The sequence below is a fragment of the Zosterops lateralis genome (assembly GCF_965231275.1).
Source record: "Zosterops lateralis genome assembly, chromosome: W".
NCBI classification, from domain to species: Eukaryota; Metazoa; Chordata; class Aves; order Passeriformes; family Zosteropidae; genus Zosterops; species Zosterops lateralis.
In genome coordinates, this window is record NC_139801.1 from 1,154,381 (window position 1) to 1,179,258 (window position 24,878).

Sequence of the window (24,878 nt, forward strand, 5' to 3'; positions counted from 1 at the left end):
CCTGAGAGTGAACTTTTAGTTGTTTAAGGAATTAGTGGATGAGACTCCGAGGGAAACTGCCCTCAGAAGTAAAGGAGCTGAACAGAGCTGCCAGCTCTTTAAGGGCATTTTTCTTAGGGTGCAAGAGCTCTCAATTCTCATTTGTAAGAAATCAGGCAAGGAAGGCAGGAGACTAGCATGGCTGAGTAAAGCCCTCCTGTTCAAACTAAACTGTAGAAAGAAATGTACAGGCAGTGGAACCAGGGGCATGTATTGTGAAAAGAATATAGGAATGCTGCAAGGGTGTGTAGGGATTGGATCAGGAAATCTAAGGCACAGTTGGAGCTGAATTTGGCAAGGGAGATGAAGAATAAAAAGAAGGGCTTTTACAGGGCAGACAGGACATGGCGTGTCAGTCAGGGCATGGTGCAGCAGTTTGTACAGGACATGCAGGAAGGGACACACTTCTATTCTGGAAGCAACAAGAAGCAGCCTTCTACTGGAACAAAAATGGTGTCTACCTGTTGCAGTTGCTGAGCTGAGGCTGAAACCCAGACAGAGAGGCCAAAGGCTTCCCAGGTAGATGCCTACACCCAAACAGACCTCCCGACAACCAAAAGAGCTGCCCAGACCCTCAGCTGCAGGGAACTCCAGAATCTGGAAGTCCCCCTAGGGCCTGAAGGCAGAGATGGGTTTCATGGGTGCTAGCATGCCCAGATGGATAAGCTTTTTGAGCTTGTTGCATGAAGAGCTCACCAGACAGCATACTATCTGAATCTGAGCAGGAGATTGATGCATGGTTTTATGCACTGACACAGGCAAAGCAATAGTCCTGTCTTCAGTCCTTGCAAGTGGAACATAAGTTAACATCCAACCCTGAGCTGGTAGTCTTGGCTGATTTGCAAGACAGGAGACTGGACTCTTGCCTCTTCTCAGAGCAGAAGGTAGTCTCCCCCTTGCTGCAGATGTGTCCCTACATAACAGTTATGATGCTGGAAGGAGAAGACTCTATGATAAATAATCAGAGACAAGAAAAGAACAATGGTACAAAGTTGATGCAATTGACTACCGTCTTAGAACCAATGCCACCAAAAAAGCACAAAAACTTGTTAGTAATTGGAGACTCCTCACTGAGGGCATGGAAGCAGATATTTGCCATCTTGACAACCTCTCTAGAGACTTTTGTTGCCTAGCAGGGGCCTGCATTCAAAGTGTCACAAAGAGGCTACCAAGCCTGGTAAAACCAGAAGACTCCTAGTCTTTCATGTAGGGTCAAATGAGACTGCAACAAGGAGATTGCAAAGTATCGAAAGGGAATTTATGTCCCTCTGAAAGAGGTTGAAGGGGTCAGGAGTACAGGTAGTGTTCTCTTCTACTTTCCCAGTTGGAGACTTGTACCCAGGAAGGAAGAGACGAATGCAGTAGGTGAATGACTGGCTGCGTGGCTTGTGCCACGCTTGGGGTTTTGGGTTCTATGATCTGGGATGCACCTTCGAGAGACCAGGTATGTTGACAACAGATGAGACCAGATGGGGTAAGAGTGTTCTGGGAAGCAATCTGGCTGGACTAATTAGCAGAGCTTTACACTACATTCAGTGGAGGAGGGGATGTTCTGAGTGACAGAGAGGAACCAGGAAACATTAAGACTAGGAAGCAGAAGGGAAAAATCTGTAAATTGTCTAAAAGGAATTAGCAAGGGCTCTTCCCTAAAGGGGGCAGTAGATCAGCTGAGGTGTCTCTGCCCCAATGCACGCAGCATGGAAAGCAAGCAAGAAGAGTTGGAAACCATGGTGCATTTAGAAAACTCTGACCTAATTGCCATCACAGAAACATGGTCGGGTGAATCACACAACTGGAACACTGCAATTGAGGGCTACAAGCTTTTCAGAAGAGGCTGGGAAGGAGGGGTGGGCACCTTGCCCTCTATGGTAAGGAATGGATAGATTGTGAAGAGCTGCCTCTGAGAAACAGCCACAAACAGGTTGAGAGCATGTGGGTAAAAATCAAGGACCAAACCAATAAAGGACATCTTGTGGTCGGGGTCTACTATAGGCCATCCCTTCAAGGGGAGCCTGTTAATGAGGCCTTCTTGCTTCAGCTACAGGAAGCATCACACTCACAGGCTCTTGTCCTGATGGGGATTTCAACCACCCAGATTGAGGGAAAGCAATACAGCTGACTGTAAGCAATCCAGGAGACTTCCGGAGTGTGTAGAGGACAACTTCATGGTCCAGGTATTAGAAAACCAGCCAGAGGAACAGCATTACTGGGCCTGGTGCTCACAAGTGAGGATGAGCTCCTTCAAAAAGTTAAGATGGGAGGCAATCTGGGCTGTAGCAACCATGCCCTGGTTGAGTTTGTAACCTCAAAGAACATGGGCATGCCAAAGAGCAAAGTCAAGACCCTGAACTTAAGAGTGAACTTGCAGCTGTTTAAATAATTAGTAGATGAGATCCCCATGGAAACTGTTCTTAGGGAAAGAGGAGCTGACCAGAGCTGGCAACTTTTTAAGGCCACTTTTCTCAGAGTGCAAGAGCCCTCAAATCCCCATGTGTAAGAAATCAAACAGGGCAGGCAGAAAACCTGCATGGCTGAGCAAGGATCTGCTCCTGAAACTGAGGAGTAAGAAGGAAATACACAGCCAGTGGAAACAGGGGCAGGTGGCCTGGGGAGAGTACAGGGATATGGTTTGGATGTGAAGGGATGAGGTCAAGAAAGCTAGGGCACAGATGGAACAGGACATGGCAAGGAATGTGAAGAATAACAATAAGGGATTCTATAAGTACATAGGTCAGAAAAGAAAGGCCTGAATAAATGAAAAAGTGTCCCATGTTGTAGTGTAGGTTGTACACAAAGTATTTATTCTATCACCATCTTCATGAACTGTTGAAACCAGGTGGGGCAGTGTTCTTCCCAGGCTCCCTTCCTTTGAGCTATCTTCTGCTAATGGCCCATCAATGCCTTGCCCATGACTCATATGTAACTCCCTCCAGGAGCTATCTCTGCTTAATGGGCCATCAAGGACCCACTTCACAACTCATCATCCCATTGTGAGATGCTCTACACAGGGGGAGAAGCCAAGCATTCTCACTTGGATATAATCTGGGATTTGGGACAGTACAAGCAGCCCTTACCCACTGGATTCCCAGAGGACCAGCGCTACCAGACCTTTCTACAGGATCACTGCTTCAGGAAGACCACCTCAGCTGGACTGTTTCCACCATCCTGCTCAGGTTGTATTCTGACTCTGTCAGTGGTCTTTTGTATTATTGCATTTATTTTATTTTATTTTACGTTTTTACCTTTCTTCTTATTAAATTGTATTTCTGACTTGGAGCCTCTCACTCGTTTTGCTTTCAAACCACGACAGAAAGGAGAGCTGATAACAACAGATATGGAAAAGGCTGAGGTACTCAATGAGTTCTTCACCTCAGTCTTCACTGGCAGTAAGGTTCCCCACATCTCTCAAGTCCCTGAACCTCTAGGTGGGGGTTGAGGGAGACAAGTCCCTCCCACTGTAATCTAACAGCAGGTTCAAGACCACTTGATGAAGATGAATAACCACAAGTCTATGGGGCCTGATGAGATGCATCCCAGGGTCTGGAGGGAACTGCCCAATGTTGTTGCCAAGCCAGTCTCCATCATAGTTGAAAAGTCATGATGGTCAGGCAAAGTCCCCAGTGACTGGAAAAAGGGAACCATTCCTCCCATTTTTAAAAAGGGGAGAAAGGAAGACCTGGGGAACTACAGATCCGTGAGTCTCACCCCTGTGCCTGGGAAGATCATGAAGCAAAACCTCATGGAACCAATGTTAAGGCACATGCAAGATAAGGAGGAAATCCAAGACAGCCAGCATACCTTCAATAAGGGTAGATCACGTCTGATCAATCAGGTGGCCTTCTATGATGGGGTGACTGCAACAGTTGACAAGGGATGACTTGTCGTGGTGGGCGGTGATCAGAGTGCTGCGACCTTCCTGGAGAAGCGTCCTTAGAAGGACGTCCCAGAGGCACAGGTGTGTCTGCTGCCTGCTGAGTGATTTCAAGCTCTTCAGTGAAATCAGCTCTTCAGGGCGATGCTGATGGATGAGACAGAGCCTTTGTATGGAGTTCTGCAGGAGGCTTTATTAAGCTTCTTCTTCAGAGGATTTCAGTGACGAAGAGCCAAAGAGCCAGGGGAAACGGGGTTATATAGGGAAGTTAGGGGGTGGGGTAAAGCATCTGAGCCAATCGGCTGAGGGATTCGGGGGAGAACCAATCAACTGAGGGATCAAGGGAAAAACCAATCAACAGGGGGCTTAGGGGGAAGCAAAGGGAAAGGGCCAACAGGGTACAAAAGATTTACATAGCTATTGCAAAGCCTCTTGGGGATAACACATTTCCTCACCATAACAGAGAGAGCTGTCTACCAGGGTTTCTCCCTTAGGGGGTTGTATTTCTATACTTTCTGGCTTGACTGCTCTCTCTCCAGGGCAGCGTGTTTATATTATTGTCTGGCTTTTCTCCAGGGGAGTGTGTTTATAATAGTCTGGTTCAATAGCCTCCACAATGACTGACCAATATCATCTTCCTAGACTTCTGTAAGGCTTTTGACATGGTCCCAAATGACATCCTTATCTCGAAATTGGACAGACATAGGTTTTAAGAGTGGACTATTCAGTGGATAAGGAATTGGCTGGATGGATGCAGCCAGAGACTTGTGGTCAATGGCTCTATGTCCAGGTGGAGGCTGATGACAAATGGTGTCCCTCCGGGCTCTGTCTTGGAACTGGTGCTCTTTAATATCTTCATCAATGACATAGACAGTGGGATCAAGTACACTCTCAGCAAGTTTGTAGATGACTGCAATGTGAGTGGTGCAGTTGATGCACTAGAGGGAAGGGATACCATCCAGAGACTTTGACAAGCTTGAATATGAGCCGGCAATGTGCGCTTGTATCCCAAAAAGCCAATCATATCCTGGACTACTTCAAAAGAAGTGTGGCCAGCAGCTTGAGGGAAGTGATTCTTCCTTTCTGCTCTAGTAAGACCCAACCTGGAGTATTGCAACTAGTTCAGGAGCCTCCAGTACAAGAAATACATGGACCTGTTGGAGCAGGTCTAGTGCAGGGCTACAAAGATGATCAAGGGGATGGAGCACCTCTCCTATGAGGAAAGGCTGAGACAGTTGGGGTTGTCCACCCTGGAGAAGGCTCTGGGGGATACCTTTCATTATATAAAGGGGGCTTACAAGAAAGACAAACTTTGTGCCAGGGCCTGTAGTGACAGGAGAGGAGGGAACAGTTTTTAACTCGATGAGGATAAATTTAAATTTGACATAAGGAAGACATTGTTTTACAATGAGAGTGATGAGACACTGGAACATATTGCTCAGAGAAGTTGTTGATGCCCCATCATTGGAAGTGTTCAAGCTCAGGTTGGGCTTTGAGCAACCTGGTCTAGTGAAAGATGTCCCTGTTCATTGCAGGTGGGTTGGACTAGATATCCTTTACAGGTCCCTTCCAATTAAAACAATTCTATGATTCTATGGGGTAAACTGACTGCATGTCTGGAACTGTGGTGGGTTTTCTGAGGCAACTGGGATGTGTGACTCTATATAGGGGCAAGGTTTCCATGGAAATGGGATGTATCTATTCTGCTATTCTTGGATAAATGTTTTACTTATACTACTGATAATTGTCTATGATGCTGATAGCAAAAGGTTAGCAACGTTTCTCTGTAAAAATGGTCATTAGCATGTAGCTGTGGAAAATATAGTTTTGGCTTTTGTTTGCTTTTTATTCACTCATTTCACTATGACTTAAGCTGTTAAGTCAACTTTCCTGCCTGACCATTCAGGAGCCACTCTGGGAGTTACATTCACACCACACGAGACTTTAACTGCTGGGACTGAAGGTCCTTTGCAGTGGGCAGCTCCAGGGAGATGAAGGGTGCCCTGTTTGACTCCCTACACACTCCACACTTGGTTTAAAAGACAAATGTCTGTCAAGGAAAGTAGGAACGTTCCTGGAATAGAAAGAAGACCTCTCCCTCCAAATTATTATAGCTTCAAAATTATGGGGCTTTCAGGCAAAAATGTAGAAAAAAGCAACAACAGTTCTTTTATATATATATAAACCAGAACAGAACAATCAACAGCACAATAACAGAAGCTTTTAGCCCGCTAAGTACTATTTTCCCCTTTTGCTGTAATTATGACAACTTCCAGCAGGGAGAGCTGGCACACTTCGGGAGGCAAAGACTGTAGTGACTTACTCGCAGCCGGCAAATGGCGTTGACGGACTCCAGCAAAGCAAGAGCTGCAATGACCCACTCACAGCTGGCAGGAGAGGGAGAAAACAGGGGTGCTTCTGGAAAATTCGCATTAGCTGTGGACAATCTCAGTACTGACAAGCTCTGAACTTCCTGGGGATGTCATGGACTGTCATCAGCATGGGAGGAAAAGAAGGGGGATGCTCCTCCTGCAAACTCACTGGGTGGTGTCCAGTCTCAGCACTGGCAGCGTCAGCAGGCACTAGTGGGGGGAGCAGGTAGAACTCCACCATAGTGTTGGGCTGCTGCACAGAACATCCGGGCGAGAGTGCACGACTTTCCCGTGCACCACGCAACAGATCCAGGTCCCCCGAGTGGAAGAGAAGCACCATCAGCTAAAAACTGCCAAACCCCTATTCCCCTCCCCAAAACGATTTCTTTAGTATGCCAGGGCTATCAGCTACTTCCCTTTGTTTAACTCAATCACCGACCATCTGAAGCATTGATTAAGAAGAATTAAAGACTTTAGTTAAAATAGATATTGCTGAGGTAAGGTAGCTAAACTTCCCTTTTGTTAACAGAAGCCAGATTGAAGGAACTGATAAATCATTGAAGGAACTGATAAATCATGGAAGCTGTCAAACTAGGCTTTTGCATCCTGAATAATCAATAGACTCCATGAATACAATACAATCATAAATCAAACAGTCCTGGAAAAACAGGATTCAGCTGTCACGTAACACTAAAGGTTAAAAAGTCAAAGAGAGGAAGACCCATCTTACTTCATCATTTTGGGACCCCACCCCATAAAAAAGACCACCGACCCATTTCAAAGAACAAACTACGCATGCTTGGTGGCTTTTTGGGCTAATTACCATACGAAGCGGGGAATGGGATGTACCAGAGTTATGAATATGCATTTGTGTTTTGGGTATTCAATACTCCTGTACATAAAAAGACCCTGTGATCATCTCTAAATTGTGCGTGTGTATTTGGGAGCTATCCTGCACGCTGCCCAGTGTCATAATAAACATACACTTTCTAACTTTAAACTGTTAGAGTCTTTGTCCGTCATAGTTGGATATTGGTATTAGATCAATATCCATATTTTTTAAATAAATCACATCCATCCCATGGGGCCCCCCTCCCCCTCCATCTCCCAGCCTCTTCACGATGACAACAACAAAAATTCACTAAGAAGCCTAAATCCATAGCAACACTCACACAGTCAAGTTTTCCTTACTGGCTCAACCCCAGGTTTCCCATAGCAGAATCCCAGGTATCTGGTTCCTCTAAATAATTTAATCGTGGTGCAGCAACAGAATAACAGCTTGAGCCAGTGCCCCCAGTGAGGGACCTCAACAAAGGAATCCCATAACTTTTACACCCTTACAGTCTGAATCTAAGTCTGGAGTCTTTTTACTGAGTCATTGGCTCTTGCTGATTATCTGTGTGTCTGGTCACCTGGCTGGTGCCACAGGTCTCTGTGCCCTTTAGTAAGCAAATGGTTCAGCTCATTTCCTGAGGCTCCAGCCATTTCATACCACCCAGAGCACAAACCTGCACTTTCCAATGCAGCTGCACACCAAGCTACCTGCACTTGAATGTATTACTCAGCAACATATTAGGGGAGCAAATGGGATTCTACAAAGACCAAAGGTACGAGCTGAGCACATATCAAAGCAAAGGCAATCATGAGGGACAGAGAGAAGAATTTGTCTGGCTTTAGTGGTGGTTTGGTTTTGAGCTTTTCCTCAGTGAAAAGTAATCCCAAAATTTTGTACTGCTATGATGGGCAGAGGGATAATGTACAACTCTTCTTTACTCATGCAGAAGTATTCATTAAAATATGAGAATCATTTTGGCATGTGCATTTCACATATAACAAAATCCTGTAGCAGTAAAAATGAGTTCCTGTTTGAGATGGAGGTTCCCATTTTTGAGAAACTGTAGTATATGTTACAAAATAATTCGTGCAAAAAATTAAAAACTACAGCATTCGTATAACCAAAGCTGGTGACGAGGAAAAAGCGGTTTGTATCAGGTGATAAGGGAAGAGAAATGCAGATACCGAGCAAGGATGAGCTGTCTCCAGAAACTGTTAATTCCAAAGGATTTCTTCATCTGACAAGGTCCCAGTGATATGCATTCGATATGCACCAACGATAAGATAATATTCATCACCAAAGATGTTTATTCCCGAACAGAATTCCAGTAAGAAAATTAATTTTGCACCCATTCCGGGAAATTTTTCATCAGACCGGCAGCAAGAAAACAAAAATACATGAATATGCTAAAAATATAAGATCAACAAAGAAGTGAAAAGACCCTCCTGCTCAGCTGAAAAAAAGTATAAAACAAGACCCTGCAAAAACAAAATTCGTGAATCACGGGGATTTGAAGTGATAGAGTTCAAATCTGGTTCACCCAGTGCCGATTGCCTGGTTCGGACCTGTGTTGCTTGTGGTTTTTCAAAGCTTAGACTTTGATAATTTAATAAATTCTCTTTAATTATTAAATTGGCTGATTCGTTTATAACAGAAACAATGCTCATTTTAAAATTTCAAAGCTTTATTAAACTTTAACAAAATACAACAAAAGACTGAATAAGGAAAAATTACAGTGCACTAAGAGTTGGTGACCAGCAGCCACGAGCTCATCTACAAAATGACTGCTCCACCTTTTATATCCCTGGAGGTTACATCAGGCAACCCTGGCCCCTCCCAAAGTCTGTCAGTCAACTCTTCTTTGTCATCTATTGGTGGCGACTACTTTCTTGCAACTTGATTGGAGGTCAGGTGTCATGCCATGCCCCCTCCCCCCAGCAACAAGCTTTTCCCATTCTCAACTGCCCCATGCAAGGGGCACATGTTCATGCCTTCTCTCCCCATGTTCCGGACAACCCAGGCTGTCCAGTGGCAACAACAGAGGGGGGAAAGGAGACTATGGGGAGAACAGAGGACATCTAAACAACAAACTACAATAACATAACCATACATCAATAAAACTTTCAACATACACACAATATTCATCCCCTAATTGCAAGAGCAAAACATCATATTACCTATCTATAATACCAGCTTTTATAGATTAATTGGTCTGGGACTTTCATTTTTGTTTATTTTAGGCTAACGTGGGAGTTGCCAGTGATTTTTTAAGGTTTACCTCAGTTCACCTAGAGGTTTTTCTCTTTTATTTAAAGAAAATAAAGCAATAACAAAAAATGTATTTTTAAACTCTAATTCTGTGTCTCAGTTCAACATATCTTAACATCACAAACTGATTAAATGAGTATGTAGAATGCAGGTTCAGTCCTTAACTAGAACATCCAAATAGCATATCTTACAGTTGAGGGCTGTGGGATTGTTTTAAAAAAATTGCTTGAGAGGAATTTAGGAAAAACCCTGCAAATTCCTTATCTTGCACTATGTATGTAGGATAGTTATTTTCCTCTCTAGCATATCTAAAACTGACTTTTCATGGAACTGCATGGATAAGAATGTGAATATTGAGGGAACATTTGACAATGTTTAAAGAACTGCCCTGGTTACAGAGAAAAGGGGGTAGAACTTTCAGCATTTATTCCATGCCACCCATGTCACTGCTGGGGGCAATGGAAGGCTCTGACTGTTATAGCAAAGACATAAGGTGCCTGAAGTAATTGTCTTATTAAGTTTTTTGACACTTCAATACAATGTAGAGCTTCACTATAATGGCACCATAAAAAACAAGGCTGTAAATGCAAAGGGTGATTTGTGCATGTTTCTAAATTAAATAATTTGCCCATGTCACAGAACCAGATTCCATTGATTTGTGCTTTGAAACTTGATAATATTGTTAAAGTATTCTTTAGTAATGCTTCCCTAAAGTGGGAGGCATAGGAAGTGATTTTATAGAGCTAGTGAAAATTGAAGGCTTTTCCATCAGGAAAAAATGTACTCAATACATTTGTCAGTAGGTTTCCTGGCTATCTCCAGCAGCTTCTACTGAGATCCTACAGTTCCAAATTGGCTCCCAATGAAGATGAAGTCTGTAATGACTGACACTTGGGCTAAAAAAGAAGTGTTTACATTACAGATGTTCTCATCCAACTTTTACAAATGGATGTGAGGGGTTAGATAGGTCCTTGCCTTTTGCCCAGGCCTCTGGCAGCAGGCAGTAGCTTTACTAAGGCAGCTAGCACCCCAAAAACCACTCTCATTCACAAGTTCTTTATTAATGGCTATTATAGAATGAATTATTTATTTAATAGACAGAAGACTAACAAACATAAGACTTAAAACAAACTAATACTACACAGGAATAAGGATAAAAAGAGAAACTACTAGTGGATATATACAGCATGAGGTTAAGGGTACCTATTAATGTTACAGCTAGTGAAGAAATAATACAACTTAGGATTCAATCAATGTATCTTACCATCCAGTTGTTGATGGGGCACACATCGAGATCCTTTCCCTCAATCTCCAGGGAAGTAACCATGGAATTTGCATCCAAACTCCAGGGAGAAGTCTCAAACACTTTAGGGTGTAAGAAGCTAAGAGGCTTCTGCCTCTGTGATAATTTGTGTGTCTTTTATAGTTTGTAAAAGTGTCTCTCAGTCAAGAATATTTCTTTTATCTGTTCCTGCATATGCTCTTCAGACTAAGACGCTGATTCTTAGCTGAGGCCCGAGCCCTTTTGGTGCCAGAGATGAGCCCTTGCTGGACTTTTCAGCCCGGGTTATCTCTTTATGCACCAACTATCTGGGGGGGGGGGGGGGGGGGGGGAAGTCGTCCTGCCACACCCACCTGGGGTAGAGCTATTCTAATTGATGTTACAGCAATTCCTCTTGCTTCAACTATGCTTGGATTGTTCTGAATGAAAGCTGTTGTGTTCTGAATGTTTTTAATTACCTGGTGTCCTAGGGTGACTTTATGATGCTTGTATCCTCAATCGTCTGTTCCGTTTGTGCTGTATGTTGTGTTCTGTACCTTTAAGACTGGTTCTGAGAGTGAAGCCGGGAGAGAAGAAGCGAGCAGTTTGTTTGGAGAAAACAGCATTCATTCCTACACATTTTTTTCCTCTGGACTCTGTGTGTTCGTCAGAGGCACAGACAGCAGCTGGAGAGAGAACTTTTTTTGCTTTTAGTTAGTTTAGCTAGCTGAGGCAGAGAAGCTCCCTGGACTGTGTTTTTTTTTTTCTTTTTTTTTTTTTTTTTTCCTTCTGATTGTTTAAACCTGTCCTAGACTGAAAATCCAGAGAGACACTGGGATCTCGCGCCTGTGGCTCATTGGGGCCTGGACCCCGGCATTTTCCAGCACCAAAGGGACTGGGACTGATAAGAGACAGAGAGCTGACCTAACTCATGGCAAGGACTTCCTCAGTTTTGCCATCTCTCTTCGGAGCGGCAAGAGGTTTTATTGTTTCATATTATTCATTCTTTATGCTTGTGGGCATTTTGCTTGTCAAATAAATAGTTTTTTCCACTTTTCTCCAAGGAAGTTATTTTCCCAGACCGGCTGGAGGGAGGGGCTGTTTGGGTTTGCTTCCCAGAGGAACCCCATTCAGAGATTTCCTCCCAAATTTGCCCAAAATCAGGACACCTGGTGTTTTTCAACAGAGTGGGAGGAGAAAGGATGATGTAGGTTTCTTTCTGGATCCCTAAGGAAAGCCCAACAAAAAAAGGCATAATAAAATAGCTGGTTTAATATTATATAATAAGAAGAGGAATATATATAGCAAGCAAATCTTATGTCCATTCAGATGTTGGGACCTTACTTTTGAGCAGCATTGGATGAACCTCAGATGGATTTTCCCATGGCATGCTGCACAGATCCCATTTGTGGAGAAGGTCTTCCTCCCTCCCATAACATGGCACCTTTTTTTTGCACAACAAGCCGAAATCATATCTTTTATCAGGTTAAGAATGTTGTCTCTGTCATAGTATCCATCACTGCGCATCACAGGCCAACATGGGCCATTCCAGCAGATTCCTATAGCAGTTACTCATGCCAACACAAAAGCTTCTCAAGTCTTAAGTACAAGGCTCTATAGAACAGACTTGGTCTGCTCAAGATCACTAGGTTCTCAATTACAGAGAACAGAGCAGGCAAACAGGGCATGGCATGGCAGTTTGCACAGCAATTCATGCAAGAAGGGCATGCATGGAAAGTGCAGTTTCCTTATTGCCTCAAGAGATGAGCCTGATTAGTGGTCTTCACCCTTCCAGAAGAAATCTAACTATGGTTTCCACTCTCCAGAAAGCAGTTGCTGGAAAGCATGTGGTGACCCAGACAGAGCTCCTATGTAAACATACCACTGTCCAGGTCTCATGTTGCAGACAGTGCCACAGTCTAGTGTCACGGTACAGCTACTGTGTAGTTGGACAGATAAATCCGGCTATAATAAGAAACCAAATTTAGGTCTCCTAGTTTAATAAACAAGTCTCTAGGTGAACAATGATAGGATAGATTTAAACTCAAACAGAGACCCAGAGACCTCAACCAATCCCTTCCAACCCTAAATGCAGATGTATCATTGGCGAGGGAGCTGGGCAGGGTTAAGACCCAGACCAATCAGTTGTCTAGATCCGGGAATTTTGAACTCCCTATATAAGAAGGTTCTGAACAATAAATCATGCTGTTTGTCTTATGATCGAGAGGAATCAAGTCATGATTTCTGCCTCCAACCTACAACCACACGTAACAGTCTAGCATTGGTATTGGAGGACAGCAGAGATGACACCTGCATGTGCTGGGACCAGGTGGATGGTCTGCTCAGCCTGGTGGCAGAGCTGAAAGAGGAAGTAGAAAGGTTAAGGAGTATCAGGGAGTGTAAGAGGGACATAGACTTGTGGAGCTACTCTCTACCATCCTTGAGACAAATGGACACTTTACAATAAGCAGAGGATCCTCTACCCTCTTGCCACCAGGCAGAAAGAGGGGACTTAAAAGACGGGGAAATGGAAACAGGTCCCTGCTTGGGGCAACAGGCAAATCCCCTCACAGCCTCCCTTGCCTTCCCAGGTGCCCTTAAACAACACATATGAGGCTCCGTAACTTGAGGGCCAGGCAAAAAATGAGGCAGAGGAAGGTCCATCCAGGGGGTTGCTTTGGGCAAGTCACTCAACCCCATGCATTACAATTACCTCTGTGAAGAAAGAAAGAAGGGTAATTGTTGTAGGTGACTCTTCTGAGGGGAACAGAGGATCCAATATGCTGACCAGACCCATCCCAAAGGGAAGTCTGCTCCCTCCCTGGGGCCTGAGTAAGACATTACTAGGAGACTCCCAGGTCTGGTATGGCCCTCTGATTATTACTCACTGTTGGTTGTTCAGGTTGGCAGTTTGTTGTGATTTGAAAGCAAAACGAGTGAGAGGCTCCAAGTCAGACATACAATTTAGAAAGAAGAAAGGTAAAAAGGTAAAAATAAAATAAAAGCAATAACACAAAGGACCACTGACAGAGTCAGAATACAACCTGAGCAGGATGGTGGAAACAGTCCAGCTGAGGTGGTCTTCCTAAAGCAGTGATCCTGTAGAAAGGTCTGATAGCTCTGGTCCTCTGGGAATCCAGTAGGTAAGGGCTGCTTGCACTGTTCCAAATATCAGCTTATATCCAGGTGAGAATGCTTGGCTCTTCCCCCTGGGCAGAGCATCTCACAATGGGATGATGAGTTGTGAAGTGGGTCCTTGATGGCCCATTAAACAGAGATAACTCCTGGAGGGAGTTACCTGTGAGTCACGAGCAAGGTGTTGATGGGCCATTAGCAGAAGACAGCCCAACAGTAGAGCACTGCCCCACTTGGTCTTAACAGTTCATGAAGATGGTGATAGAATAAATATTTTGTGTACATCCTACACTACAACCCAGGACATAATCCACTCCTTATTCTATTACCATCTACATCATATCCAAATTAATACATTCTTACAAAGATATGCATACACATAGAGAATAAAACATTACATGCTGTTCTCACTTAAAATTAAGTCTCCCTGTGGTACACAATGGGCTTCCCCATCTTTCTGCATTACCCACCAAGTGTGACCAGGTCCTTGAGCAAGGACAATCCCATGGATGAGTCTGCCTTTTCCTGAGGCGGGATTAGGGTTAGGGTTAGGGTTGCAACCCAGGACACAGTTGAAGAGAGAAATCCAACAGTAAACAAAAGGGACTATAGGGCACTGGAACAATTGATTGAAGGGACATGCATGCAGGTGGTGTTTTCCTTAATCCCTTCTGTCTTCTTTTGGAAAGACAGGTGCCTGCTAAGGAAAGCAGGAGCCTCCTTTGAAATGGAAAATGTAAACTCTCTCCCTCCGAATTATTATAATTTTGAAATTAAGGGGCTCTCAGGCAAAGATATGGGAATTGGAATGACAGTTCTTTACTCGTAAATTTAAAATAAAAATGCAGTAGTACCAAAAAAACCCCACTAACAGAGTCAGAATACAACCTGACACCCTCTCGGTCAGGCTGTTGGTAGCAGTCCAATTAAATTGTGGCTGCAGTCCTCCTGGAGTGACACGTGGTTCTGTTGAAGCAATGATCCTGTAGAAGGGTGTAGTTTTCCCCAGAACGCCCAGTGGTGGTGTAGATGGGTCTGGTCTTCCTCTGGGAATCCAGTGAAAACAGGCTGCCGTGGTGTTCTAACTCAGATTTTTATCCAGGTAGGAATGTTGGACTCCTCCTCCTGAGTGGAGCATCTCACGATGGGATGATGTAATTTTATCAGTCATGCAGTGCGACTCAATGGCCCATTAACAGAAGATATCCCCCAGAGGGAGGATGGGTCCTGGGAAGACAGAACACTGCCCCACCTGGTTTTAACAGATGGTAATTGAATACATACTTTTGGTTACATCTTGCATTGCAACCTAAGGTACCTTCAGTAGCAGGGCAGAATATTGAAAGGAACAGCAGAAGCCACCTGCCTAACATGTGGGTTAGAGTCTGGTGCCATTTGTGGAATTTTGGCTTTTTCAGTCATTAGGTGGTTTACATGGCACCAGGCCTGCTAGTAACACATGGGGTTCACATGTCTCAAAAGGGGAAAAAGATTCAAGTCCATGAGTTGGTGGGACTGATTGAGAAGGCTTTAAACTAGGTTTGAAGGGGGAAGGGGATAAGACCAGGCTCGCCTGAGAGGAGCATGTGAGCAGCAGGCTGGTGTTGGGGGTGAAATCTATAGCCCAGCTGAAGTGCATCTACACCGATGCACACAGGATGGATAACAAACAGGAGGAGCTGGAAGCCATTATGCAAACAGGAAATCTAGTAGATTACAGCATAACTCAAAACAGTGCAATCAAGGTATCAAGGTACCTATATTAAAGCTTGCAAAAGAAATAGTCTTGATTAGGAGTCAAATGTAATTTACCACCAAAATGATGATAATATTCACAGATTCCTTTCACTTAACCTCCAGGGGAGTAACCGCGGAGCAGATGTCCCTACTTATGGGAGAAAGTCCACACATTTCCAGGAAAATGTATAGAAAATTTTTGCTTTGTGAAAGTTTTTTGTGGCTTTTATAGTTTATAAAATGAGTGTGTGTGGAGTGCTCCCATTCTAAGGAGGCTGGAATTTAATCCTACCTTCCTTGTGTTAACTCCTCCCTTGACCCAAACCCTAAACTCCACCCCTGCAATACCCTATAAAACCCCACGGCCCTGCCTTTGCCGAGTCTTTTGTCTGCATCCCCCTCATTGTCCCCAGGGGTAATAAATGGATTCTCGAGCTTAACAAAATGGAGACCTATCTCGTTTGTTCCCATGTTGGCACCTGCAACTGCACCCTCCCTGGACATGATGAACTCAGTGTCCTGGGTTGCAGTGTAGGATGTATACAAAGTATTTATTCTATCACCATCTTCATGAACTGTTAAAGCCAAGTGAGGCAGTGCTCTACTGTTCCCAAGCCCCTGCCTTTGGGGTGTCTTCTGCTAATGACCCATCAACGCCTTGCCCATGACTCACAGGTAACTCCCTCCAGGAGTTATCTCTGCTTAATGGGCCATCAAGGACCCACTTCACAACTCATCATCCCATTGTGAGATGCTCTGCCCAGGGGGAAGAGCCAAGCATTCTCACCTGGATATAAGCTGATATTTGGAACAGTGAAAGCAGCCCTTACCTACTGGATTCCCAGAGGACCAGAGCTATCAGACCTTTCTACAGGATCACTGCTTTAGGAAGACCACCTCAGCTGGACTGTTTCCACCATCCTGCTCAGGTTGTATTCTGACTCTGTCAGTGGTCCTTTGTGTTATTGCTTTTATTTTATTTTTACCTTTCTTCTTTCTAAATTGTATGTCTGACTTGGAGCCTCTCACTTGTTTTGCTTTCAAAGCGCGACACTCAGTTGCAGCACGATGCAACAAATGGTGGAGAATGCAGGCAAACAGTGTGGATAGCATGACTGGTACCCCATAAGTCCCCCTCTGACTGCTACACCTTGTGAGGACCCTCATCTTAAAAAGGAAGACTCAAGAGTACCATGGCTAGAGGGCAGGTTGAGAGTGACCTTAAAAACATGGTGGTAAAAGGCTTACGTGGAGGGGAACTCCCAGTAAGGGGACCAGCTTACTGGGACCAGGCTATGGGACTAACATTACTCTTACTCAGCAAGACGTTTATGAATGGTTTAAGTTTTTCCCTTCTTCATGGGAGGGAGTTTTTAAGAGTTACAAGCAGCTAGTCTGCCTGCAAAAAGGACCATTCAGCAAGCTCTTATCAACTCTCCCGACACATCTGCTGCTACTTATGGATGGAAAATCCTGGTGGCTACTATGGATGGTTACTTCTCTCTCTAAATGAACTGATGAAAGACTATTTTAAAAGTGGTATACTAACGTGGGTTCCAAGTTTTGTCTCTATACATTGTCAGTAAGAAGGAAAAGAATAGTTATGAGGGGAGGAGAGGTGTTTTAGAAGTTTTATTCTGATTCTTATTAATCTTTTTCTCTCTTGTAGTTTAGTTAATAAATCTTTCTTTATACCCTTTAAAGTATGAGCCTGTTTTTCTTTTGCTCCTAGTCCTATCTCACAGCAGAAAAGAGTAAATAATTCTAGTGGGCACTCAAACCACTACACATAATTAGGGAAATCTAAAAGAGGTGAACCTGAAACCACTACAGTATGTTAAGAGAAGTTTTATTGATGTATAGTAATATTATTGTGATTTGTTGTTTGGACATCCTCTGTTTCCCCCCTTGTACAGTTGCCAAGGGATGGCCTTGTTAGTCAGGACTTGTGGAGGGAGGGCATGTACATTTGCCCCTTGCATGGGGCATTTGGGAGGAGGGAAAGCTTGTTACTAGGAGGCGTGGCATGACAACACCTGACCTCCAATCAAGTTGCAAGAAAGTAGTCTCCACATATGGAGGATGGAGAAGAGTTGACTGTCAGATGTTGGGAGGGTCTAGGGTTGCCTGAAGCAACACCAAGGGTATAAAAGGTGGAGCAGCCATATTGTGGGCAAGCACATGGCAGTTTAGTTCCATGCTCCCAGCATTGCTTTTTCCTTATTAAGTTCTTTGTTTTATTTTTAAAGGTTTAATAAACTTTTTAAAATTTTAATGTGAGCAGTCATTTCTCATAAAACCATTAAAGGGACAATGAAATAGGAAGAAAATAAATATTTGGTAGACTGAGGAAAATTGTGAGGAATGAATAAGTGTAGAGATGCTTTAAAACATTATAGTCTTTAAATCTATGTGAAGCAAAAGGGTTTTGTCAGGGTTAGAGGGAAAGTTCAGGAAGACAGTTAATTTTTCGGGGTTAGGTGTTTTTTTCTTTTTTTTTTTTTCTTTTTCTCAGGGAATGGGTTTTTTTCCATCTGCTACCTGAAAGAAAGACTATGCAGGGAGGAGGGGGTTGCCTAGTAGACAAATAGAGATAATTAAGAAGCTACTGAAATGGCCACTCCCACATACCATGGTAATGGCCCAGCCAGAAAAACAAAAGTTTGGGAGTGATGCCTGAGGGCGAAGCAGGATGGTTTCAGCAGTTTCTTAGCTGGGGGTAGGGCAGCCATTGCCTGGCATGGTTGGGAACAAAGACAGTCCTGTGGTGCTTCTTCACCTTGGACCTCTCATGTGCAGGGATTTTTTTTCAACACTGCAGTGGAGCCCTTCCTGCCGCTGGCTTTTGGGCCCGTTGCTTGCAAGAGAGAAGCACCGAGAGATCAATGCAGTCCATCTGGGTGACTGGGGGCCTTGTCCCTTCCCCTCAACTCTCCTGGAGGCTGGAGGGCTGCCTGGAGCTGGAGCAACAGCCTGTCAGTCTACTTCTCTGCACGGTAGTGCAACATAGTAATAAAATCCTTCCTCCCTTCCCAGCGTGTACCAGCTACTGTTAGCGGTGCCGAAGACCTATCACCACTCCTGTGGGTGGCTGGGAGAGTCAACCAGTTTTTTCTCTCTCTCGAGCTGCCATCACCACTAGAGGGGTCCTGATCTTGCATTGGTGCGCCCCCTGGAGGCGCAGGGAAATCAGTGCATCATCTCTGCCTATACACGTGCCAATAGCACCCCCTGCCGGTTGTGGTTGTAATGACACCAAAGGGAAAATTGCTTGACAGGCAGGAAAAGACTGTTATTGGGTTTTCTGGTTTTGTGTTGTTGCTGTTGTTATTGTTTGTCTGTCTTGTTATATAAAGTAAGTAGATATGTTATATCTAGTAAGGAACTGGTATTCCTTTTTCCATATCTTTGCCTGAAATCCCTGTAATTTCAAAGTTATAATAATTTGGAGGGAGGAGGTCATCTTTTTTCTTCCAGGAAGGTTCCTGCCTTCCTTAACAGACACCTGTCATTTAAACCAGGACATTATTGTAAAGAAGCTCAATTTTCTCTGTATTAGTAATCTGAAAATAGCTGCAAAATTTCTTAAAACTCATCCCATCATAACTCTTAACTGAAATTATTATGGTGAAGAAGAAGAGAGGTCTAGCTAACCATTTTAAGCAGGGACAAGCTGTGAAAAGGAGAGGTCACTATTTATGTTCCAGACTGAATGTGAATTTAGAGGTGAATGGTTTCCATATCATTACACTGAAAACTCTAGGAGCTAACTAGTCCCAGTAGAACTTCAGTAAAATAGACAAACTCGAATCAAGTTGTGGTGGTTGTTTTTGATCAAATTGTCTTTACCTGTTTACTATTACTGCACTATCAAGTTAGAAAGTGAGGCATCTCTATGCTGGATAGTAGAGTTGATTTGTACTCTAGATATTAACTTTTTTTTTTTTACAGCTTTATAAGCATGCACCTGGTAGGAATGAAGTGTACATGCTGAACTAGAACTCTATATGACATCTATTTACTATCAAATATGGATTCCATTGATGTAAAATCTATGCTTACCTTTTAAAAAAGGTCTTTGGATCACTCATTTATGTGTTTATATCCTAAATCTATCAAAGTGTCTGTGTTGAATATTATAACAAAATAGGAACTTCCTCTTTCTCCTGAAGTAAACATTTCCTCCTTTTTCTGATATAACTTCTGTGGTTGCTTTAGCATTAGTCTTTAAAGTATCTTGATGTTGCTAAAATATGCTTCTGTAAAAATGCTCAAGTGAGTATTTAAGTTTCTGCATTATGAAGACAGTAGGTTCTATAACTAATTATACTTGTTTAACTTTATGGTGTTTTGTTCTAGTCTGTTAAGTCTCTCTCTCTTATGTTAGCTGAAGTAAATATTGGAGTTTCAATATGGGAAGCAGATGACTCATCTGAGGGGGTTTTTTTGTTTACATTGGCACAGAGTGAAGATAGTTCAAGTCCCAAGAGGCAACGCCTTTCTCATTCAGTTGTCGACCATACAACAGCATCACCAACTGCATCACCAATGCAACCATGGGACATGGCATCAAATAGGTACCCTCCTTTGTCTCAGTCCAACCAACATCACTTGTCTAGGGAATGCTGCAGCACACCTGCACAAAGTAGGAGGAGGTAAGTAATCTATTTAGGTTAGGGACCAGTTTCTTATTCTCTCTATTGTCAACTCAGGGGAAACCTATTTGAGGCAACACTGAATTGTAGTTATTATATAATAAGTACTCTAATACTTATTTTGACTTTTTTTAACTTTTAAGTGCAACAGAAAACTGTATTGAAAGTTATTCAACTTCTTGCATCTTCCAATAATTTGTGAGAGTAGAGAGAAATTGGAGAACAGAATGTTCATTAACATTTTTTGTTATGAGCTGGATACCTTCTCTAATTCTGTAATGGAGAAATAAGCCTTTTAAAAATGTGCAGGAGTGAATTGTAAGTTGATCTTGATTAGGTGTCAGATGTTCACCTAGCTGCTCTATCACTTCACCTCCTCAATAGGACAGGAGGAGAAAAATATGCCTAAAATCTTGTGGTAAAAATAAAGACAGGGAGATTGCTCATGGGCAAAACAGACTAGACTTGCTGAAATTAATTTATTGCCAACTAATAACAGAGTAGGGTAGTGAGAAATAAATATACCTTCCCACCATGTCTCCCTTCTTCCCAGACTCAACTTCATTCCCAAATCTTCTACCTCCTTCCCCCTGAGTGGCACAAGGGGATGGGGAATGGGGGTTGTAGCCTGTTCATAATGCTTTATGTCTGCTAGTCCTTCATCCTCATGCTCTTTCCCTGCTCCAGAATGGGGTCCCACCCACAGGACACAGTCATTCATGAACTTCTCCAACATGGATCCACCCCACAGGCTTCAGCCTTTCAAGAACTGCTTCAGCATGAGTCCTTTCCACAGGGTCACAGGTCTTGCCAAGCTCTCTACAGGCTGCAACTTTCTTCTGGTCAAATCCACGTGCTCTGTCATGGAGTCCTCCACGGGCTGCAGAGTAGACCTCTGCTCCACCATGGATGTCCATAGGCAGCAGGGAGACAACCTGCATCACTATGGTCTTCACCATGGGCTGTAGGGGAATCTCAGCTTCGGTACCTGTAGCACATCCTCTCCCTCCTTCTTCACTGACCTTGGTGTCTGCAGAGTTGCTTCTCTCACATAGTCTCACTCCTCTCTCATCTGCTGTTGTGCAGAATTTGTTATCCATTCTTAAAAATATTTGCAATAGTGCTGATTGGCTCAGTGAGACATAGATTTGAAAAATCCCAGCTGATCCTTTATAGTAGATTGAAGAACATATACTGTATGTTAGAATGTATTCCAAGTAGTATTTTAGAATATATATGATGGCATTTAGTGAACACCGAATGCTGTGTCTGTTACCTTTTTGCATATTTTTAAGCACCACAAGTATGGAAAACCTTCAGCATAATCAGAAGAACTAGCCTAAACAGCAGAATAACAAGGCTAAGGGCACAGATAAAGAAAAGAATACAGACTCATAGATGCTATGTTCCCTTGAAAATGTGCCAAGAGGGCCAAAGCACACGTGGGAGAAATAAAGATGAAGAGGTGAACGCCAAGAGACCACCACCACAATAGACTGAGCATGCTCTGAAGGCCGTACTTAATTACCATACCAAGCGAGAATGGGCAGGGTCAGGGAATGAATATGTATGAAGAAAGACCCTGGAATGTCATGCATATGTAAGACCTCAAGAAATAATAAGGGAGGCAAGTTCCCTAGCGAGTATGCGTGTCTTTGGTGAAATTATTCCCCACGCATCTAGATGTCGATAAATACATACCACTCTAACAACTATTATTAGTTGTAGAGTTCTTTCCGTGGCGTTTCACTCAGCTTTGGCCAGCCTTGGAGATGGCTAGAACTGTCTCTGATATGGGGGAAGACATGGTTTAGCTGTCACTCAGTGTTTTTTGCATGGTCCTTATTTGGTGTTTTCTGCAGTTTCCTCTTTCTTCTGTAGTTGTGACTTGACATCTTTTGCAGGACCTGTGAAGACAAACAAAACTCTCTCCCTGCTATAAAAAGCAGACTGTAAAATTGCTTTGTTTCTGGATTTTTAGGAATATGAGAAATTAAAAACCCATATATATGTTTAACCTTCTTATAATAGTACTGACTCCCCCATTTTTATTTTTTATGGAATGTGTTTTTACAATAGCTTAGTCTTTGAATGAAGTAGTTATATTGTGTGGTAAATTTGATATTTGACATGCTTAAAAAATTGTGTTATTTTGAAAACTGTACATTTAAGAATGAGAAGTACAAGAAATGTTTTAATAGTATGTTTGGTCTTTTTTCTCTCGTGTTGAGGTAGAAATTACTTTAAAAGGCATGTAGTTAGACAAATGAATTTGTTTAAATATTGTGTTATTTCTGTTTGCTTTTAATATTGGAGATTAACTTTTGCTGCTATCGATGGTACAGCTAATTTTTGATCGTTTGGGCATGGTTGCTTTTGCCTGATTTAGAGAAATGTGAGATACTTTTTAAAACTGTTTATGTATTTTGATGCGAACTGCATGGTTAAAAGTTTGTTATTACATTACTATTTGCTATGAAACTTAGGAATTTAGTATTTGATAAAACACGGCTGCTGCTGAGGAAAAGAAAAAGGATTAGTATTTTTAACCATTAATTAGGATTTCTTTTTGAGTAGAGAGGGTCTTTGCTTTTTCTATTACCTGTAACACATAAAGAATTTGTTAATAGGAAATATGAACTTTGAAAAACATGCAGATAGTTGCTCTTTTCATTTTGAGATATGGCTTTTAGACTTCCTTAAAATCTGATATTTATTTTTTAATATCTGGATTCTATAATATGACTATGAGGTTTTTAAATTTTCATGATCTATTTATAAAAACAAATTATTTTTAGGGTTGTATGTATTTTACAAGGTTCTTAAATTAATTTCAAAGATGAATTTGATAATTAGAGATTTTTCTTGTAATATTTATAAGGGTAATTTGCAAGAACTTTTTGAATTTTGAAGTAACTATTCTAAATAGACACATAGCATAGGCTAGCAAATTATTTTTACAAAAACTTTTCCTGTAAAGGAAAATTATTTAGGAATTATCTTTTATAATTAGCTTGGAATATGGATTTTTGGCCTAGTTACTACAATTAACTTAATTGACAAAACAAAAAGGCTTAATTTAAAATTATTAGATGGTCTTTTTCTCCAAATTTCACTGAAAGATCAATTTATAAAGTGGGATTTCCTTCCAAAGCTGTAAAAAAAATTAAAAAGGTTAGTTAGAGTTTTAACAGTATTTTTAAGATATTTTGAGTTCCTTCCTTCCTTCCTTCCTTCCTTCCTTCCTTCCTTCCTTCCTTCCTTCCTTCCTTCCTTCCTTCCTTCCTTCCTTCCTTCCTCAGTTTCTTTCTTTCGGAGGGTCTGAGTAATAGGAAACTACTGTTGCTTCTGTACTGCTTTGCTCTCTCCCTGGAACTGGGGTTGAGGCTGGCTCAGGAATTTGGTTTTGCTTCCAGCCGCCGCTGCCTTGGAGCTGGGGCCAGGGTTGCTTGAGTTTGTTTTGTTTTGTTGCTGGAACTGAGGCTGGTTGCTGTTGTTTCATTGTTTCACTCAGGTTTTTTGCTTGGAGTTGGTGTCTGTCTCTTGCCGCCGTGGCAGGCATGGGGGAAGGGAGCCCCCTTTTGCCGCTTGCATCAGTTTTTCTTTGGCTACCTCCGGGGCCACTCGGCTCCACTCGGCCTCGCTACCTCCTCCCCACTCTGCTGGGTGGGGGGAAGGGGGATGGGCACAGCGTCCGAGAAACTAGTCCTTATTTCTGCGGTCACCTGAGCTGGGGGCGTGCCTCTCCTGTACTGAGAGTGGTCACGAAGTCTGTGACGAGTTGGAGGAGTGGGCGTGCCTTGCAAGGCAGAGGTAACCACACACAAAGGTGAAGCAATATGGCTTCGCCACGTGGATGTAAACAAAGGGCTTATTTTTTCGGCGCATTTTTAAAATTTCTGCGCGGCACAGTTTTGGATTTGCTTTTCTTTTTTGTATAATTGATAGAAGGGGAACGACAGAAACAGAAGGATAAATGGATATAGGAGACAGCAAAGTCATTCACATGGCCAGTGTTCGTTTGCTTTCTGCACAGGGGGAGGGACAGGGTGAAGCCCTCCGGAAAGCTTCACTCCTGTCTTTCAGGGTCGGGGTTAGAAACAGGCTGCTTTTCAGGATTACAAAATCAAAGCATGTTTTTTTTCTTCTGCTTGGTTGGAGCTGCGGGTTTTTTACTTTTTAATTAGCTTGACTCCATCACTCCATCCTTAGAGGTATGTTACACCCGTCTCACTGGTTCCTCTCTTTCTGATTTAACAATGTATATATTTTTTCTCCAGACTGCACATCTTTTACCCAACTTCAGCTTAAAAGTCTCGTTTTTATTCTTGGGTTTGTTTTTCCTTTATAGACTCATTTTTAAAAGTATTTTTTTCTCAAATTAATTAAAATAAAAAATGTTTCACTTTCTTCTAACTGCTGGGTGAAATAAATAAAGTTTAAAAGATTCCTGGTTATATGTTAAAATTTTAAAGTGTTAAAATCCTCCTAATTATTGTATAATAAGTGTATTAATATTTCAAATAGTTTGTAATTATAAATCCCTGTGGTGTGGCAGTGGGGGCTGTTAAAAATGGGCGGAGATAATATTTTTCTCCTTAAAATGCCTTTATTAATCAGCTCTTACAATGGTGGCTTGAGGGGTTTTGGCAGCCCGGTTCGCCCTTGAGGAGGAGGGTCCTGGTCAGCTCTGCAGCAGGAAGTT

The 24,878-nt window shown here is 42.7% G+C and overlaps 1 protein-coding gene across 1 annotated transcript in view; it reads left to right on the forward strand.

Annotated features, from left to right (window-relative positions):
• Positions 1 to 20,051: 20,051 nt before the first annotated feature.
• The window catches only part of LOC310922102 (E3 ubiquitin-protein ligase RNF38-like), a 315,954-nt gene continuing 311,127 nt past the window's right edge, over positions 20,052 to 24,878 (forward strand). Inside the window, 1 exon segment of the mRNA XM_083882454.1 lies at positions 20,052 to 20,173. Within this exon segment, the coding sequence (XP_083738580.1) occupies positions 20,067 to 20,173 (107 nt within the window). The 5' untranslated portion in view covers positions 20,052 to 20,066.